The 18360-nt window shown below is 39.1% G+C and overlaps 2 protein-coding genes across 10 annotated transcripts in view; one reads left to right on the plus strand and one right to left on the minus strand.

Annotated features, from left to right (window-relative positions):
* The window catches only part of LRBA (LPS responsive beige-like anchor protein), a 424995-nt gene extending 419918 nt beyond the window's left edge, over positions 1-5077 (plus strand). Inside the window, exons 56-57 of the mRNA XM_074821286.1 lie at positions 1016-1167; positions 3548-5077. Coding sequence (XP_074677387.1) covers positions 1016-1167; positions 3548-3638 — 243 coding nt within the window. The 3' untranslated portion in view covers positions 3639-5077. The remainder of the gene's footprint in view (positions 1-1015; positions 1168-3547) is intronic.
* A 4928-nt stretch (positions 5078-10005) lies between these two features.
* DCLK2 (doublecortin like kinase 2) overlaps positions 10006-18360 on the minus strand; it is a 99147-nt gene continuing 90792 nt past the window's right edge. For 5 of the 9 annotated variants that reach the window (XM_074823825.1, XM_074823824.1, XM_074823829.1 and 2 more), the window contains 3 exons: positions 18017-18097; positions 15951-16067; positions 10006-11281 (listed from right to left, as the gene is read on the minus strand). In XM_074823825.1, coding sequence (XP_074679926.1) covers positions 11054-11281; positions 15951-16067; positions 18017-18097 — 426 coding nt within the window. In that variant the 3' untranslated portion in view covers positions 10006-11053. The other 4 variants (XR_012623215.1, XR_012623214.1, XM_074823828.1 and 1 more) reach the window with 3 other exon arrangements.

Consider the following 18360-nt stretch of genomic DNA (forward strand, 5'->3'; position numbering starts at 1 on the left):
TGCTGGGGAGCCCAAGGGGAAGGGAGTGCAGAGTGGCCAGCCTCAGCATCTCCTGCTGCCATGGTTGGCTAGGGTATCACTTATCTTAATAAAAATTCGAGTTCAGTTCTCTTAAATCACATTTTGGTTAATTTAAACTGGCAAAATCCCGCCTTAAGAAATATTTCTCATGCTTCCAGTCATCTTAATATCCGACAGTATCATCTGGCATAGTCATCAGGTAACTGAGGAAAGTTGCTGTTCTTCCAGGTACTCAATATATCATGATTTTTCTATCAGCACATGAGAAATACTGAAATAGATTGAAGACTCCTGGTTTCAAGAAGTCTTCACTTCAATCATATCCCATCTTGCTTCATGATCTGGATCCCAAATAAAGATTTCAAATGTAGATTTGCCATCAGTCCCCATGATGCATGCAAAATCAGGGTGTAAGCCATCCAATTTGTGACAGGCAGTTTCAGGATAGGTGATGAAAGGAAACACAGTCTCTCTTAAGAGGGGTGGATCATTATCTTAATCCAGAGCAGGAATCTAAAAATGCTGGTCTAAATTATTTCTATTAATTTGTATAATTTCAGTTCCCTCCATCATTCAGCCTTTTGCCAGAGGGAAAAGGAGGATTGCTTCTGCTAGGCTAGCATTAAAGACCCTCAGGGAATGTCAGGTACTATATTTTAATGCCAGTGCTGCTGGATCTTGTAAATCTAGCTAATTAGAAAAGTAAATTTCTTTAGCTGACCTCATGTTAGATCCTTGGAGTATGGAATAAATCACAGGTGAGGTAAAACTCAACTAGTGACATCTAATGTATTAAAGAGATTTGTGCATAGTAACGTTAATTCTATTGCTGGGTCGAATAACATAACAGTAATGTTGCTTCCCAAAAGCTTGTATTGATATCAAGTCTCCCTAGACATTTAGCTGCCAATATGAAACTTTTCATGAAAGTAAAAGAGGGGGAGTAAGAGCAGCACGTAATTATCTGACAAATATCCATGTGATTTTCCCTCAGGCAATTCAGCTGAGTCGAGATGGACAGTATCTGCTTACAGGTGGAGACAATGGAGTTGTCATGGTATGGCAGATGTGGGACCTCAAGCAGCTTTTTGCTTACCCAGGGTGTGATGCTGGAATCCGATCCATGGCCCTGTCCTACGACCAAAGGTTAGAGCAGAGTCTGGTCTTTGTGAGAATTTCAAAAAAATATATACTTACAATTAAATTGCATTTTTGTTTTTCTTCTGATTTTGATTTTCTATGGATCACAGACCCTGGTGATTATACTGAGAGTTCTGTGCTTGCATAAGTTTCTTTCTAGCACATCATATTTAGGGCAGATAATCTTTTTCAGGATTTCAACTCTTGGGGGAATGAAGAGAGATTCAAGAAAACTTACTTTGGCACACTTTCAAGACGGGTTGAGTTGTTGGCCTGTGCCAGTGACAGTGTGGGTCACGTGGAGGTGGAAGGTTACATATGTGCTTTTCATGTTCCTTCCTTCACTTACGATACAAATCACATTCCTAATTCCAGATCTTGATGTTAAAAATAGAACAGTTAGAATAGTTGCACAATAAGATTCCCTCCACAGATCCGTATTTTGCTAAAGCAAATATTAAATTTCTTTTCTAGAAAAGTTATTTTATCCACATAAAGCGTGACCATCCTTGAAGATTCCTTCTACTGAAGGCAATGAGTTAATACTTTTACTGCATTTTTACACTACACTTTTCAATGCAGCTGTACTTAAAAGTTCTCTGTGTTTTTTTCACAAAAGTATTGTTTGTTTGTAAGATGTTTACCATTTCATTAGTACACTTTTAGCTTGCGGGCTAGAAATTTGTTTGCTTTGGTGTGGAGTTCCTGTGTACTTTTCAAGCAGATTTGGCTCCTAAATCCCTTAGGAATGTCTACACTGTGCATTAAAGCATATTGCTGAGGCTCTTAACCTTCCAGTTACTGAAGTCCAAACTGAATGTTTTAACGTTTTTACCTGGACTACATTTCTAAAACTTACATTAAATTATTTTTTAAAAAATCCAAGCAAGCCAAATCTGTGAAAATTATTCAACTTCTTCTTGTTAAGCATAATTAGAGATTACAGGCATTTTGGAAGAAACAGTTTTCCATTAAAAAGCCCCTGCTGTTAAAAATATTTCAAAATCTGGAGTTGCAGCAGTTGAATTTTAGACCTCTGAAATGTATAAAATTTTGCATTTAGAGAATCTTTAAGCTGTAATTAATGGCTTATCAACATAATCTTTGCATGTCAATAAACAAATTTAATATGGGCATCTATAAATTTATCCATGTGCTCAAGTTAGGAACCTATTCACTTTGGGTTTGAAGACAGAGAAACTCAGAAGAGATTTACTCAGAGTATTTTACAGAGTAATTACAGGTAGTTGCTCAGAGTAATTTATTTGGTATGCATTAATGTATGTGTTTGAGTGACTATGTAAAAAGACATTTTAACCTAATACAAAAGCAATAAAAATGGTGCTCTTGAAATAGTGTGATACTATCAAAATGCAGTGTTTTGATGATCTCATATTTAGTCTTTGTTTTGAAGGATAAATTACAGCTTTTTACTTTGAACTTTTTTTAATTCTGAGGCTTTTTTCCTAAAATGCCAGAATTTTATACGTCCTCATACTTTTGATTTTTGTAAAACTTCAGTATGAGACAGTAGAAAAGATGATATAGAAACTTGTAATTGCGTGCTATGTCAGGGTCATGGCTTTTCAAACAGATCTAAATGATCTCTAGTAGTAGGCCAAGGGTAAGGAATTTAGACAGAGAGAGTGCCTCAGTGGGAAAGCACAGTGATTGCTTTCAGGAACTCTCAAAACAATCAAAGCCTTCAGATTGCTTTCAAACCCAAACACTGACATTTCCAGCTGAAGTCCTGAGCTCACATCCAATTCCTTCATGTAGATCATGTGCTTAAATGGGGGAGGCGAATCTGAAATGACCACTTCTGCGAGCCTTCCTTCACTTTGCCGCTTCACCAGGGCTTCATCCCCCTCTGATACCCCCCAAAAACCAACCAAGCAAGCCAGGGAATTATCCCAGGAAATCTGAAGTGGGCTTGCAGGACAGTGATAACCAATTCTGTTTAACTCTCAGTTGTAGCTTTAGGTTGACCATACAGACTGTTGTGTGGTGTTTTGTATGTTTTGTGATCCATGAATCTGTTGGAGGTGGTGCAGATGGCAGTTTTACTCAAATCCAGCTTAAGATGGATTTGGAAGCCCAAGATGAAGGAGCCTAAAGCCAGACTTTTCTGGTATGTGGAGCACTTCCAGCTCCAGCTGTCTTCAGTGGAAGGTGGTCGTTGCCTCAGGTTCTCGTGCCTACATTGATGTAACTCTTTGGTGTGTCGACACATACAGTGCTGAGGGATCTGGTGGAGTTGAGAACGGTCAGTGTGAGGTTCATGGTTGGACTGGAGGAGCTTCAAGGGCTTTTCCAACCCAGATGATTCTGTGATTCTGTATATCGAGGTGGTTCACTAACAAACATGGTCTTGTGCTTTCCTTAGGTGTATAATGACTGGCATGGCGTCTGGGAGCATAGTGGTTTTCTACAATGATTTCAATCGTTGGCACCACGAGTATCAAACCAGATACTGATCTTCACAGCGACTACGCTTAGCGCCGAGGTGGGCAGTTGTTGTCAGGAGGAAACTGAACACAGCACGCCTCCCTTGGTGTCCTGCCACAACTTTGTTCCTTATAAATAGCTATATTACATCTGAATGTAACTTAAATTTGCTGGAAGAAGCAACCTATTTTTTAAAGTTAATTGCTATTTTTGTAGACCTTGCTTGACTTTTTTGGGGGAAAGGCAAAGAAGCAGAAAAATGGCTGCTGGGTTCTGTAGTTAAAAATCTATATTTTTAGTCATAATGAGAAGTCTATTTTGATCCCTGTATGTAAAAGAAACCTAAAGTAAAGATGGTTAAAACTCACATTCTAGCTATATTATGAAGAAACGGATTTTCCATCTGAAGCTTTATCTATAACCCTGAGGAATATATGATTTTAACATAATGGAAATGTTCGAGGAATTTCAATCTGTGCTATCTGTACCCCACTTTGTCTCATACTTTTCCAAATGATTGTACTACATCAGCACTGAAGTTTCTGGGAATCAATGGTAATATTTAAATTATGGTTAATGTAATTTTAAACTTTGCAAATTGTTTCCATCAATGTTACTATTCAAGCATGTTTCTAGGCCTAGACTATTAGTTCTTTTTTAGTTGTATGTTTTGTGCATTTAAGAGAGAGAAATCGGGAATGGAGTTTGTGTTACATCAAGTGTGAATCCTTCTAGTTTGTACCTGGCATCTCCTTCAAAGCACACCAAAATGTGGATTGTTCCTCTATATCAGAAAGGCTATTTTGAAGACCTTAAACTCAAATTAGAAACCCACAGAGGCAGGTATTTTTTTAATAGGTGCAAGTACCAAAGCACACTTCTGCTGCTTGACTGTGAAAGCACTAAAAAGGCCGGTGTTTGCTGGTGTGCAGCCTCTATACAGCAGCAGAAGCACTAGACTTGCAGGCAACTTTCTGTTGTTTTTTTCTCAGAACTAGCCCCTGCAGTACTGTAGCACATGCCATATTCCTTTTCTGCGTATAGCAACAATATCTTTTATATTTTGCTATCACCAAATCCAGTCAGATCCTGCCCAATCATATTAAATTACCTCTTTCTTTTAGGAAATGACAAATAATTTATACTAAGGAACAGTAAGTTATTTTGGTGTTGCACAAATCTACTTTTCTACAAGATTGCTGTGCAGAACTCTGTGAAAAATATTTGTGAAAAGAACTGTTATTGTTTTGTGAGTCTGTACTGCAGAAAAATCTTCTTTGTATGTTGTGAACTAAATGAGTTTAAATTTACATTCCATATCTGTATTGATACATACATTTCTCTAGCTGCCTACTAGAGCAGTTCCTGTTTTTTCTAAGCATTTAACTACTATCTCTTTCAGTAAAGATTTGGAATGAGAAAATACAGTTTGCGTGAAGAAATTAAATAAAATTACATTTGTAATTGAGAGCTTCAGTAGAGTACTGAGTTCTTGTGATTCAATGTATATTCACAATAGAGGAAACAGGTACTAATGTGTGTAAAGTATTCTTGGTGTTCATGCAATGGTGACTGAGTTTTCTGTGCTTTCTACATTTTTATACGGATGTGGGTATCAGTAGAGTTACATTTTTATGTTTTGTGTACCAGAAGGATGATCTGATCAAGCAAAAGGCTATAGTTGTCATGTCTGCGGTAAGTGCCCAGGGTAACATTTTTTATGCAAAACTTGTACTTCACACTTCCTTAAGTTCAACAATGTTCATAGCCTTGTATCAGAAGATTTTGGGGAGGAAATTGTTATGCTCTTGAAGTGCAATTTGCATTTGTCTCAAGCCAGGCGTGGGTTTCCTAGGCTAGGTGGAGGGAAAAAAAAAAACAAACAAAGGTGTATTTTGCCAAATGGAAATCCTGAAATTCTTCTCTTTATTGTCTCCTGCTGACTTAGGAAGCACTTTATTATTGATAGAAGAGCAAGCCTGTGCAGACGCCGCCATTCTGGGCTGCTTTGCTGGTGGCTTTGGTGCATAGGACAGGACATACCCCTCCTTCCACAGGTAAAGGGGCGTAGCTCACGCACCGCCCCCAGGGGGGGCAGCCTGGCACTTGGGATCTCAGCTTAGCTGAACTAGTCCAAGTCACACTCTTAGCGATGAGGTGGTGAAAACAGGTTGAATTTCCAACTTATTCAGGTATTTGTTAGTCTATTCAGGGCAGCACCAGTGTCAAATGGATTGCCTGAAAACTCTTTAATCAACAGGTGCCAGGTATTAACCTGCAGCTGGGCCTCAGCTAGCTGTTATTTGCGGAATATTCCTGAAAAGAGGGAGCTAAGTCCTCTATTTCCTCAAGAATTCAGAGGGAGCATTTATGAACAGCATTTTTTTTGTGACAGTCCAGACTTTCTTCTTTTCTGGTAAGTTCAAATGGACGTGACATTGGCTGTGGTTTGGAAAAGTGGAAAGCAGTGTTTGGTGCTGCTGAGAGCAAGGCTGGTCAGTCCTGCAGTTTGGTTTGTGGGGAAATACTTAGTGTAAGCATCTTGAAATCCCTTCCATTTTGTGAAAATTGCTAATATAAATGCTGTAGCATCTGGCAAGATGTGATGGTGTCATCAGAGTACAGGGGGGTGATCCCATCCCTAGTCCTGCTGGCCACACTATTGCTGATACAAGCCAGGATACCATTGCCCTTCTTGGACACCTGGGCCATATTCAGGTGGCTGTTGACCAACACCCCCAGGTCCTTTCCCACTGGGCAGCTCTCCAGCCACTCCTCCCCAAGCCTGTAGCGCTGCTGGGGGTTGTTGTGACCCAAGTGCAGGACCCAGCACTGAGCCTTGTTGAACCTCTGTGTTGGATTTGTGTGTGTGGTGGGGTTTTGGTAGTGGGGAAAGGGGCTACAGTGGTGGCCCCTGGGAGAATCAAGAACAGAAGCAACAGCTGAGGAAAAACTTCTTGGTGGATGGCTGCATGGCAGCTTGCTTCTGCAGTCCCTACCTCAGTGGTTTTTTTTACAATGCTAATTTAGTTTAAAAACAAAACAAAAACCCCCCTAGAAAGCATTCCTCTGACAGAAGAGCTCAACTAGATACATATTTGTATGCATTAGATACTGAAACTGATTGCAGTAGGAGTGTTTCATTTGCTTTCCTTTTTTTAATCTTAAAAAAAATCAGTTTTACTCAACCAGCATTTTGGATAGGTTCCTAGTTTTGTGCATTTCTGTTGCTTTCCAATTGCTGTTTGAATGTAGCTTGAAAGAGAGTAAATGTGAAGTATGATTTCCCATTTTAAAACTGTTCCAAACAAAGATCATTGATAAATATGCAAATTTATATAAAAGTAAATAAATACTTCAGCAACATTATCAATCAGTGACTACTGGGGGGAAGAAAGATATGCAAACCAGGCTTAAATGAGACTTTTAAAATAAAAAATTTCCTGCTTGCTGTGCAAATTTATTGGTTTAGCCTGAGATGACCAAAATCATTTCTGCAGATAGGAATTGGAACCCCTTTTTGGTGAGCGCACAGGCAGTGATATAATAAGTTACTGCTTCCTGGCTAACATTTTTCATGTCAGGTAGATTAGGAAAATTAGAGTCTTTGCCAAAGGCCAAAGCTGTGATCCCTGTTGGAAATCATAGAGCATCTTGCTTCTGGTCTCCCTGATGCACGCCAGGGTGCCGGAGCTTCTTCTGTCTCACCAGGGCTCTCCAAGAGGCAACACGAAGTGTCTGGCGCCCGCTGACACCCTCATCACTCGTATCATGTGTTTTGGCAACTCCTTCCTAGACAGTCAGTGTGATCTCTAAGCACAGAGCAAGAAAAATGGCACTGGGTGTTACTTGTGGAAGTTACCATTGTTGCCGTAGTCTTCTCACCACGTCTCGAAATCACAGAGCTTTGTTTTTGAGAGAGGTTAATGAGATCTTAGAAGACCTACTTGCTTGAATTAAAAGACTGAACTTCCCCAGCTCAAACAAAAAGCTTCACGCTTCTTGTTCCTCAAGCCCAGTGTACTGGGTGCACTCTACTATAATTGAAAAGCCTGTATTTTGGTTTGGTTTGGTTTATTTAAAAAAAAAAGAATGCAGAAGGAAAGAAAAGGAACATTCAGAGTAAGAAGTAGGCTAAAAATACTTTCTGATATCCTACATATATAATTAATTTCTATATTAAAAACATAAAATATTTATTTATTATAGGAAAAATTACCCTGCAATCTGTTTTAGTCATTACTTCATCCCCTCAAGTATTCAGTTTAGATGGGGGGAACTCTGCATCTAAAAACAAGTGATCCTTCTTTACTAAAGTAGTCCAAACTAAGATGTACTGACCTACATAAATATTCTTAATGACTAGCTGCAAGCATGAGCCAATGAAAGTAACATCATCATCAAAAACCACCATCTACCTTAATGTATTTTGACAATTAACTTTATGAGTTCAGGAATGGGGGTGAATGTCTGCAAGGGTACATTTTGATAGGAATCTCAGTGAATTTGCTGTTGTTATGCTGATTTACGACAGGGGAGGATTCAGTTCTGGGATTTCAACTCTAGAACTGCGGGAATTTGCTCCATTGGGATTTATGAACAACGATTCAGGTTCAAGGGAGCTAAAAAGACTGGGGATTTTTAAAAAGACTTTTTAAAAATAATTCATTTTGTAAAATGTAGGCATGGCAGCAGTTGTGCTGCCACTGCTGAGTGTTTGAAAAAACTGGCATTTAATCAATATCTATCAAAATGGTACATGAATTTCAGCTACTTTTATGAAACAAAAAAGGTGACAGTCCTCTTTGACACACATATAACTTGAGTTTACAGTTTCTGTAGTAATTTCTTTCCCTTTATGGTGGATAGCATAGTTCTTTGTTACAATTTCTTTTCTATTTTTGCCTTCTTCCAGCAACTGATGGTTCTACAAAGAGAGAGGGATTAAATGAAAGCACAGTAGATAATGAAAGCTCATAAGTATCATCTTTGGTTTGTTAAGTGCTTTAGCATTCACCAACATGTCTTCATTTTGATGCTAAACTGTGATACCCTGCGCAGCACAAACATAGCACCTGTGCAGCCACAGATTTAACATCTGTGAAACTAATTAAGGCCCGGAGTAGTGATAGAACTTTTCTGAGGTCATACATGGGGTTGAGAACTTGTCCAGCTATCCCGTGTTTTTATCTGATTATGTTGGCCACATCGTTTCCAGCTGTTGTCACTATTTTTAAATAGGTGTTTTGGCATAGTCTATCAACTGCCTCTGCTCTGTGAATCGAAATACTTGTCTAGGAATGTTTAGATGTTGATGAACTTGGGGACATGAATTCAGGGTATGTATGTCTTTACTCTCTTCCATGAGACACAGTAATAGTTTAGAACTGGCAGCTGGTGACCAGGCAAATTATCATCCTTTCTTTTAGATATGCATGAGCTTTTGTGGAACACAACTTGTTAGATATCTCTGCTAATCCATGACAGTTTTTTCTTTGTAAAATAAATATCTAGGCTTTGCACAGCTGAATATTTACCCTTTTAGAAAAAACAGAACTCAACCCAGCGTTCATCACTTTGTTGCTGCTCTCTCTTTACTCATCTCCCAACTCAGCAGTCTGTCACTGGCTTGTCTGTCAGGGGCTCCCTCTCCTTGCTGTAGGTGGCCAGTAAGCCTGCTCCATCTGAAATTACGCATCCTTTCTTTAGCTTAAGCTAAGACTGGTTACAGAATTTACCAACTGCACACACAGCTAGCTAATGGACTCTCACTAGTTTCTGTTCTGAGTAAGGTTAGAGTGTTATCCATATTTTTTGCACTTTACCAAAATATAAGTGTACATAATTTTATACAAAGGCCATTCCCATACTCTTCAGATAACTTGGATTTACTCCAGTGAACCTGTAACAAATGTAATTCACAATGGTTGTAGCCAATTTTATCATAGTTTAAGACAAGTAATATGTTTTCATACCTTTACTGCCCCCTTTTTTGCCAAAATGCTGTATATCTTTCAGCTGTACTATGATGTTAAGTTATCAGTTAGCATTTTTTGATCTTTAGTTGCCTCTTCAAAAGGTAAAACACTCATGTTCAGTCATGTACTACCTATGTCTTCCACAGGAGTCAAAGAACTTTAAAAGGTTATGGGAGACCCTCAGATTAATTTTATGAAATCTTTTTGGTAGGTTCCTAACTGTTCAGTCTCTCCTGTGAGAGTAAGATGACATTTTCACTGACAAAATAACAGAGTTCTCAAAGAAATGAATGACTTTTTTTTTTTTAATGAAGAAAGTTTATTGCAGGTCTTTCTTTTACAATTCTAGTAGAAAGTATAGCTAAGAAAGAAAATGAACTATGACCAATTCATAAGAACGAGCAAAGGAAAAGAATAAGCTGAATACATACTATATTGAACTAAGCATTATGGTAAAGATAAAACCTCATCTATCTCGTGACTGCAGATTAAGGATAGCTGCGCCCCAATCCTTGTTTCCAGTGCCTGCACCAGGTGAACAGGGGGATAGCACTGGCAAACCTCAGATAGCTATTGATGGCAGCTATTTGTAGCAGCTCCCCTATCAGCTCACCCTAGAACTAGGAACTGCTCCATTCATCCTAGCTTAGATAACATGCAGCAGGCTTTCCATTCACAGGTCCAAAGTCATTTTATTTTATCTAACAGGTAGTCTGACCCTGGAGAAAGGTGTGGCTAGGACACTTGTGGTTAGGATAGAAAATGGCTAGAACAAAAAGGCTTCCTTGACTCCAGTCTTCATTACAAATAAATGTCCAGTGCTCATGTTTACATCCCAAGTCACTTTACTTAAATTCATATTATCTAAACACTACCCTGCAGCCTGCAAGTCGGATAACAAACTTGATGCAAAAACAACCATCCTTCCCTCTATCATCTCCAAGGTTTGTCTCATGATATTTTACAGTTAGCCCACTAAAAAATATTTTGTGAAAATTTGCCTCTGCAAGTTTAGTCGAAACTTGGCTAAAAATAGAGGCATCAGAATAGAAGGTGAATATAAGTTTTCTTCCCTTGTCTTCCTCTCCCACTTTTCTGAGAATCCTCATCAGAAGAACAGGACGGGGCCTGCTTGTAGAGGTGAGGCCAGGTCACTGTTCATCGTCTCACTGCTCATATAAAAATATGGTTAGGCTGTGTGAAATACGGTTGAGTAACACAGATAGGTAACTTAAAAACCATCTAACCTTGCCAGACTCTTTCCCCTGCTGCTGTTCTGAAGACAAGGGGCGAAGAGCACTCAAACTGCACGTTCACTCACCCACGGTCAGAAGATCAGTCTCCCATGACAGAGCCAGCCTTGGGCTCGCCACGAGAGGGTGCACGCAAACGGAAAACAAACTGTCCTGGGAGATGAGGAGGAACTGTGGCCAGAGTGTGGGGAGCTTCACTTGGGTTCGGTTTCATCAGTCCCATGCACCAGGCTGATCCCCAGCAAACTCGGGAGGTACCGAGGCAGGGAGCGTGGGGGAGCGGAGTGGCTCAGAAGCAGCAGGGAAGAGGGTCTTGGACCCAGCCACACGAGGATCATCAGCTGCAGCAGTAATTGTAGAAATTGTCTCCATTCCAGCTCTACCAGAGTCCTGACAGCGCTTGCTGCAGAAAATCTGAATCTCTTTATCTAGAGCTGTGTTCTAAAAACAAAAATACCCAAGGCAAAACATGAAAAGAGCAGTTAAATCAGAGCCCTGTCTTAAGGGTTAAAACAATCAACAAGACATTAAGTGCATGCATTAGAGCCAGGAAAAAAAAGGAGAAATAACATTAGAAATCTTATATATAATTAATTGTATCATTTTATGGTGCTGACTTTGGAAAACGTAAGGAAAACTCATCTTCCAGACATACGTTTACCATGATGGTGCGAGTGTAAAATTTCGTCTTGCAAGTCTGATGTGGAAAAAAAAATTACATGAGTGGTTATGATGTGGCAGGAACTCTTCATACTAGCTAGTAGCAAAATTTATGTACCTGTGTTGTTGCAGACACAAGGAATCACGTGATGCTTAGTGAAAAACTTAATAATACATTTTCTGTAACAACCCACATGGTACAGAAGCATATCTGTTTGTGAAGATGACAAAGGAAAACCTAACGATTTTTTTTTCTGTCTTAAAGAAAAGGGTCTACTTTTCTGCATATGGCTGAGAGTAGGGAAATGACCTCTCATGAAGACGACAAGGTGGCAAAAATGCATCATTTCTGAATTCTAAAAAAGTTAGTTTACTGAAGAGAGTATCAGGTTAGAATGAAAAGTGACAAGTCTATAGGTGGATTATCTGGAGTATGTGGTGTGTTTGCTGAAGCTGACAACTTTTATACCCTCTGAAGGATACTGCAAGCTATATTAAACTACTGTGTAACGTTTAATTGCTAGTGGAATGGTCTAAAGTGAACTAGAGGGAAATCTAGTCGTTCCTGTGTCAAAAATATACGTAAAATTGCTTCCTAAGGCTTGGAGGGACAGAATAATTAGTCTTGTTTCACAGTTAGAAGGCTAATACTGATCATTATAAATACTTCTTGGCTTAACTATTTACTTTGTGGAAGATCTTCAAGTACCAGTGGTAATACAGATTTTAATTAATACAGATTAATTAAGTTCTTTGCAGCTTATTCAGTTATGTAGAATGGAGCAAAGTACACTTACTCTGGTCACGTACAGCTTGGGCTTTCTACAGCAATCCACAAATGTGTGACACTTGAACACAGCACAAATACAGGTTTCACCTTTGTGGCACCCTCCATGTATGTACATGTAAGCATTACACAACACTGTTATGTGGAATTTCATATTCTGAGCTGGGATGTGCTATTTGTAAAGTAAGGTCAGGTGCTCTGCCTTTTCTTCAGCAATTTCTTTTTTTTGATTGATTGCTCAGGAGGACTTGCTTTACTAATGTGAAGGTTTCCATGTATTCTTAGTGGAGTTTGTCTACTACACTATTCCCTAAATTATGTACTTTTAGATACTGAAATAATTTCCTGATACAAGTTAAATTCAGCCTGTATTTTTTTTCAGATGTGGTTTGTTGCATCAAAGTCATCAAGGACAGCAGAAGTAAGGTACTTACCCTCTTTTTTCCAAACATCATACAGCTTGGTAGTGAAAACTTATTTCATTATGGGGGTACCTGAATTCAAATTTCTGTTTTGCCTGACTTGGCAAAGAGAGCTGGACTAGTACCTCTGACTTCTCAAACAGAGGACTTCTGCAATTTGCAGGTACACAGATGGTGGGTTGTTCTGGAATCAGTCTCACTCAGAGTCTCCTGTTCTGTTTTGTCTAATGATGTGCCCATGTGCTGGAGCAGCCTCGTGATATCCCTCCTCCCCTCCTAGGCCTTCCTGCCAGGCTTTTTCAGACCTAAGTACTGAGTATAAAAGTTCCCAAAAGAAAAGGTTAAGTATTTTGAGTTTAGGGTGTTTTGGTCTTGTTGGTTGGTTTGTTTGTTTTTAATCAAGTTACATCGCCTACAAACAGTTGGAGCATGCAAGGAAGTGCCTGGCTGAGCTGTATCTGAGCTTTTGAGATCAGCTACGATGTGGAGTAGTTTTATCAGTATCAATGTAGCTGCTATGCTGGCAGGATTGCATTTTCTCTTTTGCCTGCTGGAAAAAGTTGTGAGTAAACAGGTTTCTGCTATTTCAGCGGCAGGATAAGTTACTTAAAAGGGAAAGGAAATGTTTTCAGCTCATGCTGACAGTGATTTTCTTCTGTGCTGTCCTCTCAGCAGCCTCTGATAGTTGTCACACCTTCAACACAGCAATACATACCTATGTAATGCAATTTAGGATTTTTTTTTTTTTTTAAGATTGAAGAGGAGGTTTAATTTTACTCTTGCTAAGAATGTTTTTTAATAATTTAGGACTGATCACCTTCTGACTAGCTCTGTGATACTGTAAAGGCTGAAGTGACAATTAAAATTTTGATTTTAAATGGGAACACTGCTTATTTCATTGCTTTTGTTTCTTTTGGTTCTGTCTTCATAGGATTCCCATCGTTTTCTAAATGCTTTTGGATACTGTAAGATACACAGATGCACAAAATCACTCCCAGGGGAGTAGAGCAAGATATGTCTGAGGAAGTAAAAAATAGCCAGCTATATCAGTGTTTGCTTGGAATATTTCAAATATGCATCACTTAATAGAGAAAACTTTTTTGTAAGTGTTTAAAAGATTTTCCTTTGTTGTTTTTGTGTGGCTGTGAAGCTCTTTCCACTTCAGACTGGCTGAGTTATTTCTCCTTTCTGCTTGTTAAAAATGGAGAACATGTATTTTTTGTGCAGCAGAACAAAGCATCGCAGTTAGTACGTACCATTGCCTTGGACCTACTCAGAGGAAAGCAATGCAGGCATTGGAAAAGGAGGAAAAAGGAAGGAAGCAAGGGACAGAAACTAGACTTACTTTAAGCAGAACTAACACAATTGCAACAAATTTAGATTTACAGAACATTTTGAAATTAACAAAAAAAAAAAATCAGTAATGAATTAACAGCAACATGCTCTTAGGGGCAGAAAGAGTCTCCTGTGCAAGAACACTGAAGTAGGTATGTGCAGTTTTACTTATCTGCCACATGATGGTATTATCTGCATTGGCCAGATGACAATATTTGAATGAAGTGATGCTAAAAGGGATTCCATTAAATATGCAGGTGGACTGACATAGCAATGCACTGCAATACATGAAAATTACAATACTGTGCTTGTCTGAATCTGAATGTTTTTAAGCAGCGAGTGCCAGTACAAGTGAAGAACTTAACATGAAGATAACTAAATTTCAATGCTCCAGATAAACCAGGGCAAGAATAACAAATTAGGGGCTTAACCCTCATTAGATTACAGTGTTTTGAACAAGAAGTTACTTTTTCCTTCAGCAATAACTGGGAGCTGCATTCAGAAATAAATGATTATGCATTTACATCCTTCCATACCTGTTAGAAGGAAATAAGGCAGGAAAAGGGAAAATGAAAAGTTTTAACGAGGTGTGCTTTCCTGGCTGAAGGAGTGTCAGTAGCTAACAGAATCAGAAAAAACCCCACACCAATAAGAAGCCAGAAGCTACGCTGTGTCAGAGATCTGAGACAGGCTTAAGTGGCATGCAAGTTGGAGAGGGGCTGAGAGTTAGAATTAAAATTGCTCTTATCACATATAGTGCATTTTATACCAGTTTTCAGCTTCAGGCTTATCCATAGTCTCAACAGTATAAAGAATGAAGCTCTGAAGTCCCTCTCAAACTGTCAAGTCAAACTGTCAAATGAAATGTAGACAACAGCATGAACCTGAAATCCATCTTCTGACTTCTCTCATTTTTGTTACTTTTCCTACATTTAAATCTTTGGCCTATTTAATTCACATAAATGTATTTGCAAAAGCATATATGTATGCAGAAACATTATTTAAATTTACCTACTTTCAGATGATTAAAACAGTTCTTTAACAGAAGTGGGCTGGACTTTGAGAGTAATTAAGACTAACGGGAGGGGTGGAAATCACTGTTATGTTACTATTGTAGATGGTTTTATTTTTCTTTTAATAACTGAAGATACTCTTTGTGCACAGTGTCCATCCTTGCCTTAGACAAGAACTGGACTACAGTAAGAACAGAACAGCAGTTCAATCTCTACAGCAGTTGCATACTCTCTGCCAAAGTGACTGCTCAGGTGCAGTTCTGAGTACTGGTAACAGTAAACTCCACTTCTTCTACCATGATTCACACATGGGCCTTCTGGAATTACTGTTTATGTAAGTTCAACTATAGGTCATCAGGGTTCCTTTGTATGCTTTGAAGAAAGTTCCCCATTAGGGAACAGAAAAAACATACCAGAGGTTAGACTGGGACAAAATTAATGTGGTAAACATTCAATACTGTGAAGAAAGTTTCCAAAATGGAGTCTGGTTTCCTGTCAAGTGTAGTGTTGAACTCAGGATCAAGCAACGCTTGGTCAGGCGTAGGGGAAGAGCCTACTTAACTAACTAGGTGGTCAGTATGATAAAAACCCTACAGTTTTCATAATGAGGACTTCAAACCATTAATAAGCTTCATTTCAACATACGACTACTACTTAGTGTTTGCAAGTTTCTGTTTGAAAGCTTATTTTTGAAGCTAAGCTGGCACACTGTGATAGACTCGGTTGCTTTCAAGCGGTGATGAGACAATCCACACTATACATAAATAAAGGCTAGAATTAAAGACTATTCTAGCTTTGCTTTTGCTATTCTTGCACCACACATGCTCATAGAGCACTGTTAGGAAAATATGCAAAATATAATATCAATGTATAAAAATGTGCATTTCTCTTACCATGATGACAGAAACCCCAGCAGATGTGTTATTTTGCTTGGGTAGGGTGTTATTAAAGTGCTGCTTCAGTTTACCTGTTACTTCAGCTTGCATATTATTCTCCTGGGAAGTATCATCCTGTATAAGAATAAACACAATATTCAAGTTAGGAAAAAACTCCAAAGTGTGTTTGAATGTAACTGAGTAAAAGAGAAGTTTTCTATTATCCTCAGGTACTTCCTGCTTTTTTATGCAAAGTAAACGTTCAGACAGGCAGCCCAAAAGTGAATGCACTCTGCTACATGAGTTCTAGTTTCAAACGGATAAAGACAAATTACAAAGGAATGTAGCAACGACAGTTTTATGCATAAACTTCTATTCCTTAAAATGCCGTGTGACACTGTATACTTTCAGTCCATTTATTTGTCCCACAATTACAAGCTGCAAGTTTGATGCAAGGATGTTAAAAATAACATGCTTGAAATAATGTTAAAAATAAAACCCATTAGTTGTCATTTGGCTTTCCTTTAAATCAGCATTTTAAGTGGTCCATCATGTCCTAAGTGTGCCATAAGCACATCCGAGAGGAGCTGTTATGCACAGACACACTTGTCATAGCTGCCTTCTCTTGTTTGAGGGAACTCCATCGATCGGGGGTTCTCAACCTTTCCTTCACCACAGACCCCCTTTAAATATACCTTTTGTGGCCACGGACCACCAAGACTTAATTCAAGATTTAAAGCACTAGACTGCATCAAATATTTATTTCAATTTTCTCATGAAGGGTCTTCAAATTTGGAGAGAAGGGGAAATAAGTCAATCTGTTAATGCACACACTCCTATTATAATACCTTTATTGCAATGATTCCATATGAATTCAAAATAATAGCATCAACACTCTTCTTCCTCAAATGGCCCATTTTATGGTATGTTAACGTGCTAATTCTGAATTTGATGCCAATTTTTACATTAAAATTTGAATAATAGTTTTTACAATTCTCACCTCCCCCACCTTGTTTGTCTGTGCTCAGCCACCATATATTTTTGTTTATGGGTCCAGGGCCACCACCTGGAGGAACAGACTCCAGCCCCATTGTGGCCCTAAAGAGGGCTGTTGGGTTAAGAAAATAGCTTTAAGAGAAAAACCAACTAGTTAAAGTGGGTCCCACCAACCATACTAGCACCAAACTAGCCCGTCAGGGCAGGGGGGTTGCGGGGGGGCGGGGCTTGATCATGAGAAGAGCATTGAGGGGACGGGGCTGTGGGTAAAGGAGGTGCAGTGCTTGCTGCGGGCCAGACCCAGTGTTTCCAGGCTGGGCGTTCCCCACCGCTGCTTTAAGCCTTTGTGGAACTCCTGTGGCAACATTGTGGCCCCCCCCAGGGGTCTGCGGCCCACAGGTTGAGAACCACTGCTATAGATCATATTCAGTCCCTCTTTTAAAATGTGTGTGGCAATATACATTGACTATGTACATGTAACACCTAGTATTTATTAATCAGGAACTGATTTTAAATCGATAAGCAATGCGCTTTGGTGTTCCCCATTGCTGCTGCCCAAAAAGATGAAGGACCCAGCAGCCATCAGCTTAGTGCCTATGTTTAATTAGGTATTTTATTTGCTAATTTTATTTCTTACTAAGCTTGAAGTGCTTCAAGAAATGGGAGATCATACTTCAAGTACCAGTGCAGCAAGTAAGATGCCAACATGCACAACAGGGCTTCCACATACACATTTTTGAGATGACGTGTTTTCTAGGTTGAATGTGAAAAAAGATGCCCGAGTCACACATCCTCCTGTCCTGTTATGTTTAAGCAGGGTCATAGCAAATCTCAGCACCTTCTAATCACAGTCAGCAAGTGACACCCTCACTCTCTCCTTTCAGAGCACAGAAGCTAATGGTACTGTTAGAGCTGAAGCGAATTTCAGACTCTTACTGTTCTCTTTGATGCTGAAATGGGACTAGATGGTTCAATAAACAGAAATGGGCACAGTAGACGTGTATGGCTGCTTCTGAAAACTATACTTCAACGGTTAGATTTACAGATGTCGTGTCAAATTAGAGACAAGTAAAATGTAATTTACTCACTGACACCCAGGGATGGCTTAGGATCTGTGCTGCTGTATATCGGGCTTCAGCATTCACATGTAACATCAGGCTAATTAACTCCTTTATTAAAAAACAAAAAGAAAAAAGAAAAATAAGAGTTTGAGGAGAGTGGGGAAGAATATTACAATAGAAAATATTGTTGCACCAAGTTCTTCTCAGTGCAATTTTCTTGCAGTTTCTCTTGGTGGAAAGAAACCAGCTTACACTGATACCAGAACCAGCAATACCAGCGTGACTTTAGTGGAACAAAACACTTCCCCTTTAGGTTTAAGAGTGTGCAGGACAGCGTACTTCATATCAACTTCCTTACTGTATTCATATCT

This window comes from Strix aluco, chromosome 4, assembly GCF_031877795.1.
Source record: "Strix aluco isolate bStrAlu1 chromosome 4, bStrAlu1.hap1, whole genome shotgun sequence".
Classification (NCBI taxonomy): Eukaryota; Metazoa; Chordata; class Aves; order Strigiformes; family Strigidae; genus Strix; species Strix aluco.